Source organism: Lucilia cuprina, chromosome 4 (assembly GCF_022045245.1).
Source record: "Lucilia cuprina isolate Lc7/37 chromosome 4, ASM2204524v1, whole genome shotgun sequence".
Lineage (NCBI taxonomy): Eukaryota > Metazoa > Arthropoda > Insecta > Diptera > Calliphoridae > Lucilia > Lucilia cuprina.
In genome coordinates, this window is record NC_060952.1 from 39,968,718 (window position 1) to 39,983,864 (window position 15,147).

Genomic DNA, 15,147 nt, shown 5'->3' on the forward strand with positions numbered 1-15,147 from the left:
GTTCTAGTTCTGTTCTAGTTCTGTTCTAGTTCTGTTCTAGTTCTGTTCTAGTTCTGTTCTAGTTCTGTTCTAGTTCTGTTCTAATTCTGTTCTAGTTTTGTTCTAATTTTGTACTAGTTGTGTTTTAATTCTTCAGTTCAGTTCTAGTTTTGTTCTGGTTTTGTTCTAGTTCTGTTCAGTTCTCATTCAATTCTCGTTCTGTTTTATTCGCTTAAAATTCCAAATCTTTGAAACTAAAAAGTAAAATGGGAATATTTAAATTCGAAAGAAATAACCAAATTCTATATTGGAAAAAGTAGTTATTTTATACAGTCGAAGCTTTATCTCGGCACTACATCTCCTTGGCCCCATGCAAAATTCTTTAACTTGTCAGTGGCGCCAAAAAGGTTGACTTTTGTTTTATTTCATGCACTTCCCTTTCTTTCTCTCTTTTGTGATTTTTCTCTCACAAGCGAAACATAAACACAGACAGCAAGCTCAAACACTTTAGAGACACCCAACCGAAGTAGTAACCAGTCAACCCGCCAGCCAGTCAGCCAGCCACTTGTAATGGATGCAGCGATGTTACACAGATGGTATGGCATAGAAAAAAGATCCCTCCACTTATAAAATTGATGTAATGTTTTAGATCAAAGACACCAGATAAAAAAAAAATCAAGACAATGACGATGCAACTATAGTATAATTTTGTACATACATGCAAACATATATGTATGTAAGTTTGAAAGAAAAAATAACTTTCTTTTAAACCATTATTTTAAGGAGGGAATATTTACCTCATGCTTGTTTTGTTAAAAATATGTAAAATATTTTTTTGTTTTTTTTAATGAAAAAATATTTATTTTTTGGCAAATTAACCGGTATAACAGTAACTAGATTTTTTTTGTTGCAAACACGTTTATGACCTTAAGGTTTACAGCAAAAAATATAAATAAATATGAGAAATTTTATATTATTTAAAGTATGTGCCAAAAGAAAATGTTTTCGTATTTGTAGTAAACTTTAAATGTTACTTTAAATTAAATTATTTCTGATACCAACAACAACTTAAATAATTCTTTGAAATTTATTTTATCGTTAATAATATTAAACTTGCTTAAGTACAGTTTATGTAACCAAACGTTTTAAAATACTTATTTAACTTAAATTGGCAATAACACGGTGAACACCAAAATAACTTAAATATATATAGAAGTGCAACTGAAAATAAAAACAATTTGTAGTTAAGATCCTTTTTTTAAAACCATGAACAAATGAACAAAAAATGATCAGGTTTTAACCTTTTGATTTACAGTTGTTAACTTTGGGTTTCAATTTTGTTCTATATTGTTTAGTTCAATACAATTGTAGCGAAGACAATGTCTTCATAACTTGTCTTAAGACAATAGTTTTTACATTAATAATAAAAAAGGGTTACGGAAATTTATACTATTAGCTTATTATAGTTGTGTTTATATTTGTAACGGTTTGAATTATAGTTTAAAGTAAATTATGAGAATTTAATTTATTTAAATTAAAATAAATGTATAAAATGAAGCGAGAAATACAAAAGGAAGATATGTATTTTGATAAATCGTTAAAATGATGAATGAACTATGACTTCAAAAGGTGGTAAATTTGGGAAGTATGACAATATTTAAAGATAGATTGCAATGAATTATTTGTAAAAGAAATATTTAGATTGTCACCACAAATGTGTTTAATTTTCGAATTATCATGACGATATAAAAGAAGTCAAATTCAATAATAGGTCTTCTTGCAGTGATCATGTCAGGTGATCATAATATTGTTTAATGTTGTCCGAAAGATATATTCTATTAAGATCTTCTAGTTAATATTGATTAAACCTCTTATAATTCTTTTTGGGAGCTAATCAAGGATACCAAGAGTTCCAAGGGCTTCGTCGGATATTGTTTGTTTCTCGACAAAATATTTTCGATCGATTTTGTAACAATATTTACTACACCGATTGATCTAGTATATCGATCTAAAAAGATATTGTTTTTGTCATTACGTTTGTATCACATCAAAATATTCGCCTAAGACACATAAAAGTGTCTTTGTGCTAGATTACGTTTGTATCACATCAAAATATTCGCCTAAAGGCGGGTTTCTTACTCATCAGTTAAACTAGGCTTAACTTGTTGTTAGATTAAACTCGGAACAAATTTAGGCGGACTTTAACCTATTATTGTGTTTTTCAGTTTTAGATTTAAGCTCAGTTAACTTTGTTAGTATTTTCACTCAAAAACAATGAACAGCTGTTTTTTGCAAACGATACTTTTGTAAAATGGAAAATTTTGGAAAAATGTTAAATAAACATTTAAAACAATAATTAATAAATCAAAACAAATCAGAAAATTGCAATGTTCCTCCGAAATCATATTTTATTGTTTTTGTCAAATGTGTTTTCTCACTTATAACTTGAGTTTTATTGGCCAATTACACTCAGTTAAACTAAGATAATAAGTAACATTACTGATAACTGAAAAACACGAAACATATATTAAACCAGGCTTAACCAAAGAATGAAGATTATCTTTATCAGAAAAACTCGCCCTAACCAACATAAAAGTGTCTTTATTCTAGATCCTCATTAGATGCTGACACGATCTAACCGTCCGTCTGACTATTGAAATCACGATGGGGACCACAAGGCAGTATCTAAAAATGAATGTCAAAGTGCTTTACGTGAACACCTGCCTTAACGGCCTTATGTTTCGGTGGTATTTTTCAATCACTGTGTGAACTTCCAGTCCAGTATACGTGCACTACAGGGGTCTTGAGACAAGCTCAATCTAACCCCGAGAAAGAAAAACCTTCTGATCTTAGTATATCGATCAAAAAATATATGGTTTTTGTCATTTCGTTTGTACCACATCAAAATATTCGCCTAAAACCCATTAATCAATCAATCTTTAAAACAAGCACCTCCTACCTCGGGGTTAAGGTTTAAAACCACAGCCACTAAGTGGATCCCGAAGAAACCCAATGAACTGACACATAGGACATAATCTTGCGGGAAAATGTCCAAACGTATTACCTAATTATGTGGTGTTCTGGTTAGACTCAATGCCAAATCATAGCAAGGACTAGCCGAGGAGTAAAGTGACATCACCAGTTTATAGTTCCGACAGAATAGAGGTACTGGTAGACAGTTGAAATTTTACATAAATATTCTCTATTGATATGGTTTGTTTGATAATTTAATTGGCAAAATCGGTCCACGATTTTACAAAACCCCCATACAAGTGACCTCCGAAAAACAATTCAGTCATAACAATATACTATGACATTTTTTGTGTATGTTAAGCATAATTTTTTCCGTGTGCATACGAGTTTGAACTGTTATTGTTCCTTCCTATATTTTAGTCTTATCAAGTTTGACTACTGCTCCGATAAATGATCCCACTTAAAAAAGTTTATATTTGTAATTTTTAATTTAATCTGATTCTTTACTAATGAATTTGTTACAGTTTTTATTGTAAATTAAAAATTGTACACAATACAAGCGTGTGAACTTTTACAAAAAAAAAAAATAAATAAACTGACAGTAAGATTGACAGATAAGACAGAATGGGAGGAAAGATGGAGGAAACGAACGACCAAAACAAACTAAATGAAAACATTAATAGTACATGTAACACTATTATTAAACTAACTTCAAGTTATCTAAGTACTGGGTTATACACAATTTAACATTAGGTAATTAAAAGAGAAATAATATCACAAACAGAACAAACAAAAAAAAAAGAAAAAAAGAAACAAAGTTAATTTTCAACTCCCCAGAGATTACAAGTGTAAACATAAGTACCAACAACTACACTACAAAAGACACATTACAACAAGATTCCTTTCTGGTTGATTGCCATATACCATGTAATAATAACTGATGACAATTTTGCTGTTTTTTTGTTGTACCCTCCCCAGCATTTGTTATCTTAAGTGTAAACGCAATGACAAAATAAGAAATCTAATGAGTTGAGAAAATCTAAAACTTAACTAAACCGAACAAACTAACCAAGACACAAAGAGTCCCCGATACCTATAAGAGGAGTAGAGTTTAAGTAAATAAATAAATATTTTCCATGCGGAAAAAACATTGACAGGATACATAAAAACCATAACTTATGATGATCATGTTCATCTTCATCTTTAGAATGAAGATGATGATGGAAAGACTTGCTTTTGCCTTTTAACTTATCATTGCTTTAGCAAATAGTTAAATTTATTATGCGTTGTTGCTTTAGTGGAAAAAAGTTGGATTTTATTTCTGTATGGCAAACAGCGTTTTTTTTTGTCTTTGGATATAACCAACTACACAAATTATGGACAAAATGTAATAATTGGCTTGCTGGTGGGTCTGGTTTGTTGAGAGAGAGGTATGAATGAGTGAGTGAATGAATGATTGTTAGAGAAATATATGTTAACAAGTTATTAAATAACAGAATCAAATGAGTTATGGAATTCTTTAGAGTATTCTTTAAAATATATAGTTTGTTGTCTTAAGTTTTTAGATTTTAGTAAAAAATTTATTGCCTTTATAAAGTAAATTATTTTTTATTAATTAAAATTTTATTCTATTTTTTTCCGTTGCAGGTATGTTTTGAATCCTGTTATTTTCAAAAAGGTAAATTAATTTAAAGGTGACAACTTTTAATAACAGTTATAAATACTTTATAGTAAAATGCAAAGAACAGCATAATTATATGTTTCTATCAAAACGAAAAAAATCTTTACAATATGAATGGAGGATTATATATTTATCGACGAGAATTCAAGTGGTCATTTTTCGGTATTAGTTTAATTGGAAGGACTATTGCAAGAGAAATCAGTAGCAGTTTCTATCATGCTATGACAATTGCACTATATCTCTGTTATTTCTAAAGTTATAGATAAGGGATTTTAAGTTTGTAATCTCAAAAGTCAACCTAACAGACATAGCTTTTCTTAAAGGCACTTCACACGATCACACTTTACGTACGTAAAGTCTAAGGAAAAAGTAAAATTAAATTTCATCCGTATAACAAAAAAAAATAAATAAAAGTCGTATGATTTATTATTATAAAACATTAACAAATTAAGATGAAAACAATTGTTTCACTTTTTGTGTGTGTGTGTTTACATAAAAATGCTTGTTTCTTTAAAAATTTCAAAAAATAAAGAGGGCCATACTACTGTCAAAATGTCCATCCTTATTTTCTCTCAATTTGTGATGGTTTCATTACATATTGCGTTTAGACATGTGATCGTCTAAACCGTACTATTCTAAACAAAATTTTGACAGATCATTTTACTTGTGTGCTCGTGTGAAGCCGAATTTAAGCTGTCTCTTATAGACGTAACCAGGACAAGTACAATACTAAGAATTCTACTATACAATCTATCTAATTATTTTACTGATTCGATTCTCCTGTTATCGGGGCAGGGCAGTCAATGTGTAATCATACCTATAAAACTGTTCCAATTATCTCTATCGTTGCCCTTTCTGACCCCAGCTAACTATGTCCTGAAAATCTAATTTCATAGTCGATCAGTTCAGTGTGCCTAGGTAAACTCTTTTTATATGTCTTTGAATGGGAAATTTATAGAGGTAGTCCAGAGATCAATATATAGACAAGATTCTACGGAGACAACTATAACCTGAATACTATTGGTGGTTTTCAGTGCAGTATTCAATAAAGTAATATGGACGTTGGAAATTCGAAATCTTGTATTAGCAGACAGTTGCGATGAACCACCGGTTGTCGTAATCATGCAACCTAGAAACATAAAGGTGGTTATGTATTATATCGGTTCACGTTTAAGAAAAAGTAGTTCTGTCGTGGATACACTGATTCACATCACATTGGTTTTCGCAGCGTTGATCCTCAATCCAACCCTATTGGACATTTCGTCCAATAGGGTTGGATTGATGTTAGAATATGAATGAATCCACGGAATGAATAAACGGAATGCTAATAAACGGCTCAAAGCAGGAAAACTAACATTACTGACGAATTTTTTAACTTTAGAAATTCGACAACAATCCGAGCTGACTATGATTGGGAATATGACTGCTGAACGTCTTCTACAGAAGTCAACTTAAGAAGATTTGAATTCTGATTAACATTTTTGCATGAGTGTATGCGTAATATCAAAAAATAAAGACTACCAACCTTTAGGTAATATTCTATTGATTTATCAATTTAGCAAAAAAAAAAGAAACTACCAAAAACTTAAAGGAAACGTAACAAAACAAAACCTGCAACATACAAGCAACAACATGATCATATGACAGACAACCAGTATGAAAAAATTAAATAATCACTAAAGTAAATGTTTCCCATAATTTAGAAATTGAAAGTTGAGAGGTGTGTTAAGAATATTTTAAAGTTTTTTTCCTCCCATTCTTGTAGCAAAAACACATGTAGCATGTGTGCTGCAAGAAAAAAAACTTATAGTAACTTGCCACATAAAACAAAAATGCGTAGGTTTTATTAAAATCTTTACTTCTTTCCCTTTTTTATCTTGAAAATAAGTCTGTTGCCTTAAAAAAATCGAAGTTAATGTTTGAAAATAACATTTAAGTATATTCACTAAAATTGTTAAAACCAAAAAAATGTAGGAAATTATTTTTTTTTCTTCTTAACTTTTCGTGTGGTTTTATGAGCTGTTGCTTTTTTTTTGGTGGTTTGAAAAATAAATTTAAATTTTTATTATGTGTTTGTTATTTAACCTAACTAGATTGATACTTTATTAACCTCGACCTTAAAAAAAAATTAAGTAAAAAAGTATTCTTTTTGTTTAAGGATAATATAGTTTGGTAATGCATAATAAGGCCATAAACGACTGTATGGTCTGCTTAAAACTACAGGAAAACAAACTAAAATTGAAACTTACAACAGACCAAAAAAACCAACTTAGATCCCCAACAAAGAGCCATGAATAAATAGTTGTATGTTCTACAGAGTAGAGGTTCAAGGTATGTAAGTTTTTTTGCAATTGCACTTTGCATAACTTAAGCTACCAATTTAACAATAAGAAATGAATGTTATTGCCTTTTTATAACAACAATAACAAAAACCAAAAAAAAAAAAGAAGAAGATATCTTTGGAAAAAAATGTTAATGCCAATTCTAACTAGGTGGGTTCTTTCTAGAGTTTTTTTGTCTTATAAGTTCATCGATTTTCTTTCCTTAAGTTCGTTTACAATTTTGGTTTGTTTGAGAAATTGAAAGGGAAAAAAGTTATAATGAAATTGGTATTATTGATAATAATTTAAAATAAAAATCTGTTTAGTACTTATACCTTTGCTTATAATCATATTATTTGTTTTTTTTATTAAGGCTTATTTCTAGTTTTCATTATTGTTATTTTCCTATTAGATTTAATGGAATTTTTCCCTGTTATTTAATAATTGCTTGGTATGTTTTCTAAGCGAAACTTAAATAACAATAGTATCCTTGGTAATGACTGGCAATATAGTTTTTAAGTACTACTACATATCACTCTGATTACCCAGAGTTAGTGTAGCAACACCTTATCACTGATTCCTCTAATTACTTGTAAACGGTTGTGTTAAGACTGATGCCTCCAATGACATCATTGTGTTGAAATAATGACTTAAAATGCTATTGTGTAAGTTTTAGCATTTTAATGCCTTACATGGTAATGACTTGCAATTGTAACCACATACATATTATTATACTTTTTATTACTACTACATATCGTTCTGATTTCCCAAAAGTAGTGCGGTAACTTCTTATTAATAATGTGTTTTAAAAATTCTTTCTTATATATTAGTCAACTTCTCCGTGAAGATATAAAAGTTGTTAACGTTTTTCACACTACCTACATTTACTTATTTCTCTAATTACTTGTAATCGGTTGTGATAAGTACTTGACTCCAATGACATCATCATGCAAAATAATGACTGCTATTGTGTAAGTAATTTTTAGCATTTTAACCTTTTTTTAGTACTGACAATTTTTTTTTCATATTATATATGTTTAAATGATTCTTCCTTGCTATTGATTTAACATCGAGTACTATTTAAATCAATGGAAGATTTGCCCTAATAGATTCATACGGGGTAAACGTAGTCACTTCTTTGTAGGTTCGACCTTACAAAAGACATTCGATTTAAGTGACAGGAAAGACGTCTGGATTAAGTACGACTAAAGAATGAACTATCCATGTAGTACATTTCGTGTGACCATTCGGGAACAATTTCCATAATTTCAGCTGTTGTATCGATAGGATAGTAAAGTGCACTCCACCTTCGACAAAATAGACTTTAAAGTTCTGACCCACACATTAGAGCTGGATTCCTTTTTTGGTGGTATACATACTAAGGTGGTCAGAGGGGAAAACGAGACACTTGAAAAATTCCTACGACACTTGAAATATGTGTCTAGTGAAGCGAATATCACACTGTATTCTCATGCCTAGATCAGCATGAAGATTCTTTGGCTCCTTAATATTTACACCATACGTTTGTGCATTTATGCCAACTCGTATATAACGATCCCTAAGAACGCTTGATATAAATAAATTTGTTAATTTTTGAGACTTATTTTTTCACAAATTATACTGTTCATTATCATTTAAAAAAGTTTTCTTTGTAAATCACAAATATAACCGACATCTTTAATATATTTAACAGCATAGGCCGACGAAACAGCCGCTTACGTAAGACATTCTAGAAACTATGACCTTTTTCCACAATAGTAAAATCATATCTATACCAGAGATACAAGCCGATGTAAAATGATCGGCGGCGCAATCATTTTAGGTCAGCGGCGGCTAAATTGTCGGCTCAATTTAAACTTTTCTTTAGAAATTGACCTTATAAGCGTTTATTATATTGAAAAATCCTTGTATAATAGTCTGTTATATAGAAACCTGTCTCTATATAAGTTTTTTCTGCAGAAAAATTAACATTTTTAGTAGTTTTCACAATTTTAATATTAGCACAATATTGTGTGGCAACTCTGTTTAAATTGTTGAATTTATTTTCCGAAATACATGTGTGATTCTAATCATTATCATTATTTGAGCCGAAAGAAGACGGCGGCGGCGCGGTTTGAAAAATATTACCGGCGGCCAGCCGCCGCCGATTTGAACCATTTCGGCTTGTAAATCTGGTCTTTACATAAGTTTATAGCTTTATTCAACTAGGAACTTAAGTTCAATACCAATACGTTCTCTCTGTTTTTGTCAGAGTTAAAAATATTTTATTTGTTATCGAAAACTTTTGATTCTGTGAAGCACAATTCAGTGTTCTGTGATATGAATCAATTTCAACCGGAATAAGATTCCAACGAAAATGTTTCAGTCCGGGTTTGAATATTGAACATGATGAAAAATAATGTCACACATGGGTATTCATGTTCTATTGTTTGCGTCTTATTGCATGAATTTTTCGTGATCTTCACAGTTACATCCCTAATAGACCTAAAAAGGGTTGATTTTCATAATGTATCGGGTAGGTAGTAAGTAGTATAAACGACAAGTAGTAAGACTTTGTAATTCACAAATTCTGATTGGAAACGTAGAATTATCGGATCATTTTAATAAAGCATAGGAAAACCAATCACATCTCTTGAGCCTCATTAGACCCCATAATTTTACTCCATAAATGGTGTATATTTCTCATATCCAGGTATAACCCCCTCTTTACTTAAAAAAATATATATATGAAATATATATTTTTCTATTTGTTTATAGCTTTTATTGTTTGTTTAGTAACGTTTCATACATTATTGTGAAAAAATGTAAAAATAAACAACAAATGTAAAACATGTAAATTTTGTTTTCATTTAATTTTTTTTACTTCTTTTATTCAACATTCATCTGCATTTTTTCTTCTATGAACATTTAGGTTTTTGTTGTATTTTGTTTACATTTAAAATTTTTTTGTTTTTTTTTTATTTAGTGCGTCCGTTTGTTTTTTATTTTAAGTGTAATAAACAATAGTGCGATCTTCTTTTCTTATTCAAGGGCTATGAATATCATAGAGTGTAGTGTAGATCAGTGGACTGAATGCGACTACGTCTTCCTTTTTCTGTTTGTTACTGTTTGTTTCGTTGTTTTTATCTGTAATATTTACTTTGGCAAATTACATGTGCCTCATATTGTTGCATACATATAATAAACATTTAAATTTATGACTTTTTATGGAATGGTTTTCTTTTTTTTTTTTTGTTTTTTTCCTGTTTGTTTTGAATTTTGCGTATTGAAAGGAAAAATATTGTAAATAGATATTCAGGGGATAGAGAAAATAGAGAACTTTGTTCAGAAAAAGAAAGATAAAGTTACTCAAAAAACAATAGAAATTTTGTATTTATTTTCAAGAAAATTTATAGGCTTTAAAGAATGAGGTTATATTTTGTCGACTTTAAAAAAAAAAAAAAAAACTAACTTTTCCTGGACTGTTTGTTAAGATTGCTAAACTTTATATCGGTGATCTAGGGTTGGATTGTAACTAAATGCCTTCTGACGTTTAAGAACGTTCAGATCATGCATGAGAGTTTACCCTCTTGTAGAGCTAGTTGAGCTCTATCAATTATACTCCGTTTACACAGATTCTAAAGCAGTAGTTATGTCTGTCATCCATACTTTCTGATCTTTTGATACAAATCCTGTTTAAAGTCTTAGGGACATTAAGATTAGAGGAAGAATATTAATGTAGTGACTAAGACTCAGTGACTTTGTGGTGGCTTGACTGATGCGGTTATGTCTCAGTGCACTTAATACTACGAGTAAAGATGAATTTGATGAAGATATCAAAGGTATAGATGTCTAGCATTTTCTTCAAACTTATCTAAGATATAGAGCTAGAATTGGAAAGACAATTAAGTTTTTATTTCGTTTATCCAAATTTTTACCAGAAATTAGAACCACAGCCCGCAAAATTCCGGTAACTGTTGTGATCATCGAATGATCATCTTCTCTTAAAAAGAGTAAACTACTAAACGAAAAATATAAATCAAACGACTTTTATTTTACTTTTTCATTTTACTTTTTCATTAGACTTGTCGTACGTAAAGTGTTATCGTCTGAAGGGCGCTTTAACGATATTTTGATTACATGATCAACAGGATATAGTGAGTGGTATTAGAGGACTATTTTTTAGTGGATTAAAATTTCATTTTTTATGCTTTGAATATATCAATTACAAGTTTGTGTTTTTTGATCTTTGTTTCTTTTCCCTTAAAACTTTATTAATCTCACTAAAGATCCAATCAATAGTAAAAATTTATTATAAATCTGAGAACAATTAAAACATAGTTAGTAACTTTGATTATTTTAATCTCAAATTTTTGCTATTTATATAACCTTGTATTTTTAGCTAATTTCCTTTTAGAAATCATAAATATCAGTAAAATTATTTGTAAAAATCACACTATTTTCCCAATCAATCAAATTTCATCGAACATTTTACTCTGGGTGTATTACATCTGCCGCTGCTGATACAATAGTAAAGTGTTTTCTTAACACCATATCTACAACTGGCAAACAAAAGGGCCTACAATAAGAAAAATAAGTAGAAAAATAATGAAAAAATGCTTCCATACAACAGCAGCAGCAATTGTAAAAAGTTAAAGAAAAATAAAAAAAACAACCAGCAAACATAACAACAAAATAAATGGCATGTCTGTGACAAACTTACATGTTTAATGGCTCTTTTGCGCCAACAGAAAATGAAACTAAACGAAACTCATACGCAACATGAACGACAACCGCAAAAAAAAACGGAAAAAACATTGAAAACAAAAAAACGCCCACACATTAAACATGACACCCAAAAGGAGCAAAATAGTCACAGTCTAAAGACAGCAAACAACAACAACTGTCCTCTAAAGTCTTAAAAGCTGTAAGAGGACAGACAGACAGGCGGTTGCACACAAACACACCTAAAAATCGAATTATAAACCTTTTAAAAGCAACAAAAGCTAAAAAAACTTAATACTCTTTTAAAATTTTAAGAAAAATTGTTAAAAAAAAGTAGACAAAAAAATATACCCAAGTCTGGGTACTATATAGTCATAAAGAAATGAAAAAAATAATTTATTAAATTCTTTTTAATTAAGTTGTTTAAAGCTTAAACTCACTTACACTCACAGTCGACAAGTCATAAACACAGTAGTAATGTGTAGTTCTCAACATATTTAACAAAAATAATTATAATTATTAAAGCATAAAAAAAGAATTACGAAAAAAAAATTGAAAATGAAACAGTAGGAATAATGAAAAAACGCCAAAAGACTTAGGTGAGTAAATGAACAGCAAAATAATACAAAAACAACAAGCTTAATATATTCTAGCCAAAAGGCATTCACCAAATGGATACTTACTTATGACTCTAAAAGTATACTTAAAATAACTTAAAAGGTTGAAAAAAATAACAAATGACACTAAACAATAATGATCATAGAGTGAAAAAGTACTTTGTCAAGTACTATTTTAATTAAGCGAAAAGTACCCAAGTTTATTTAATGCTACTATTTACGTTACCTGTCCAAGAATTTACAACTTATTAAAAAAGGTACTTTAAGTTCATTAAATAATATAAAAAAACCTTTGCGTACATTCATTTCCCATCTCTGAGTTTTTTAGTGTTTGTATAAATATTTTTCTTTATTTTTTATGTAGTATCTCTGAAGTAGCATTAACATATTTTAAAATAATGAATGAAATTAATGACTGTTGAATCTTACAATGTTTTACACAGTGTTCTTATTAAGAATATACATGAGAATTGCAGACAGTGAGACGAAAAAACCTGCTACTGATATGGTTATAAAAAAGGGCAAAGGAGTACATACTACTTAAAAGTAAAACATAATTTTAATCTACATACATGCGAGAACATGAGGTGACATCCTTAATTACAATTGGTACCCTACACATTAAATAAACACATATGTTATGTTAATTGCAATATTTAATTAATTAACACGATTAAGGAAATAGTTTGGTAAAACTTTTTTATATAATAGGATATTTTCAATAAATCCTGACACAAGACTATTGACTAGACTGGTCTATGGTCTAGGCTATAGTCTAGTCTATAGTCTACTCTATAGTCTAGTCTACAGTCTAGTCTATAGTCTAGTCTATAGTCTAGTCTATAGTCTAGTCTATAGTCTAGTCTATAGTCTAGTCTATAGTCTAGTCTATAGTCTAGTCTATAGTCTAGTCTATAGTCTAGTCTATAGTCTAGTCTATAGTCTAGTCTATAGTCTAGTCTATAGTCTAGTCTATAGTCTAGTTTATAGTCTACTCTATAGTATAGTCTATAGTCTAGTCTGCAGTCTATAGTCAAGTCTATACTCTAGTCTATAGTCTAGTCTATAGTCTATACTATAATCTAGTCTACAGTCTATAGTCTAATCTATAGTCTAGTCTATAGTCTAGTCTATAGTCTAGTCTATACTCTAGTCTATAGTCTAGTCTATAGTCTAGTTTATTTTCTTGCAATACAATAGAATGACTTTGATGTATTTCTTAATTAAACAGTTGCCGGATAAAAGTTTCAAAGTATTTCCAAAAATTTCATAAAATTTATTTTCTAAAAAAATTTCCATAAGTCAAACACCTTAAGAACACACAAAACATTTCTTTTAAAACATATTTGGTGGGAATTTGGAGGTTTTATTGCTTAGTTGTCAAGTAGGGTACAATACAAAATCAACGACTTACAAAAACAAATATATAAACATAAATCAAACCATAAAAGAAGCTCATTAAACAGGCTTAAAGTACTAATAAAAATAGACCGTCTCTAAGTATCACATACCTATGAACTAAACTTAAGAATGGGGAGGAAATAGACTTGTCATTAGCGAAAAACTACAAACAATTCTAGACACCTAGAAACTATAAAGGAAGACGAAAAAATATATATATAACAAAGATACTCACAACTGTCACGATGGACATAATACTTTGGAATGGAAATAATAATGACATAAGTAAGAAGAACCTAAAGGCGTTGGTAACGCCTATTCATAACACACTAACAAACTTTGGGAAAAAAACGTAGGGGATTATAAAATAAACATGGTCCACAAACAAACAAACAAAAAGTGTAATAAAAATCCCAAGGTTTAAGAATGAAGAATGATTCAAGTAGAAGTAAATAAGAAAAAAGAGTTGTCACTTAAAAATCATCACTCATATATGACCAGAAAAATACATAATAATTCTTTTTTCTTAATATTTTTTCTCATCTTTTCTTTTGCAGACATCATAATTATTGGATAAATAAAACATTTCCAAACAAAAGCCATAGAAACAACAAATACACAAGGTACACGTGTGTCGATCTTACAGATACAAATTCAAAGAAAACAAAAGTTTTCTTAAAAGAGAGAGATATAGAAATAAAACGCGAAAATAGCAACAAAAATAAAATATTGAACTAAACTAGACATCACAGCTCAAGAAGCACAATTCAAATAAATAACATGAGTTTTCGAATTTTAACACCATTAACAACGACAAATAGAATGTCACGTCTAATATTCATAACTCTGCTAAGTGTATTGATTTTAACACCTGAAAGCATACAGGCTGCCAGAAGATCACGTTTAGATTTAACAGCGGCAAATGCTTCAGCCTCAGATGTCGCTGCTGCCGCCACCAGTACCAACAGTAATAATGATAGTGAAACTTTAAAAACTGCATCAGCACCTCAAGTGTCTTTGGATAATGCATCATCGGCTTTACCTTTAAAAAGTGATCAATCATCATTGGCAGCAGATATTTCAGCGGGTAGTGGAGATAATGCAGCGATTGTTAAAGATCCGATTGCTTTACCAGCTGTTGTAGATACCGGCAAATCGGCTCCTTCCGATTTAATTGCTGAAGAAGAAAAACAACCTGCTGATGCGGAATTATCTAAAGAACAAAAAGAAACACCTACTGCTAGTTTTGAAGATGTTGAGGTAGTGGATAGTGCTACACAATTAGGCTCATCGGGTAGTGGTTCTTCTCCACAGCCTCACGAAGAGTGTGATTCCGATATGTTGGGTTTTGAGATAGTAACCGGGTAAGTTTTTGAAGTGTATTTTGAAAACAATTTAGAATTAGGGAATGATTTTTTTAAGTCCAAAATTAACTACTTGTAAGATCTCAAACTCTACTTCCGGGAGTTGT

At 30.0% G+C, this 15,147-nt stretch overlaps 2 protein-coding genes across 4 annotated transcripts in view; one reads left to right on the plus strand and one right to left on the minus strand.

Moving 5' to 3' along the window:
• The window catches only part of LOC111683416 (autophagy-related protein 16), a 203,784-nt gene that overhangs the window by 123,961 nt on the left and 64,676 nt on the right, over positions 1–15,147 (minus strand). The window lies entirely within an intron of this gene.
• The window catches only part of LOC111683417, a 154,409-nt gene that overhangs the window by 93,971 nt on the left and 45,291 nt on the right, over positions 1–15,147 (plus strand). The window contains exon 4 of the mRNA XM_046949852.1: positions 14,234–15,040. Within this exon, the coding sequence (XP_046805808.1) occupies positions 14,457–15,040 (584 nt within the window). The 5' untranslated portion in view covers positions 14,234–14,456. The remainder of the gene's footprint in view (positions 1–14,233; positions 15,041–15,147) is intronic.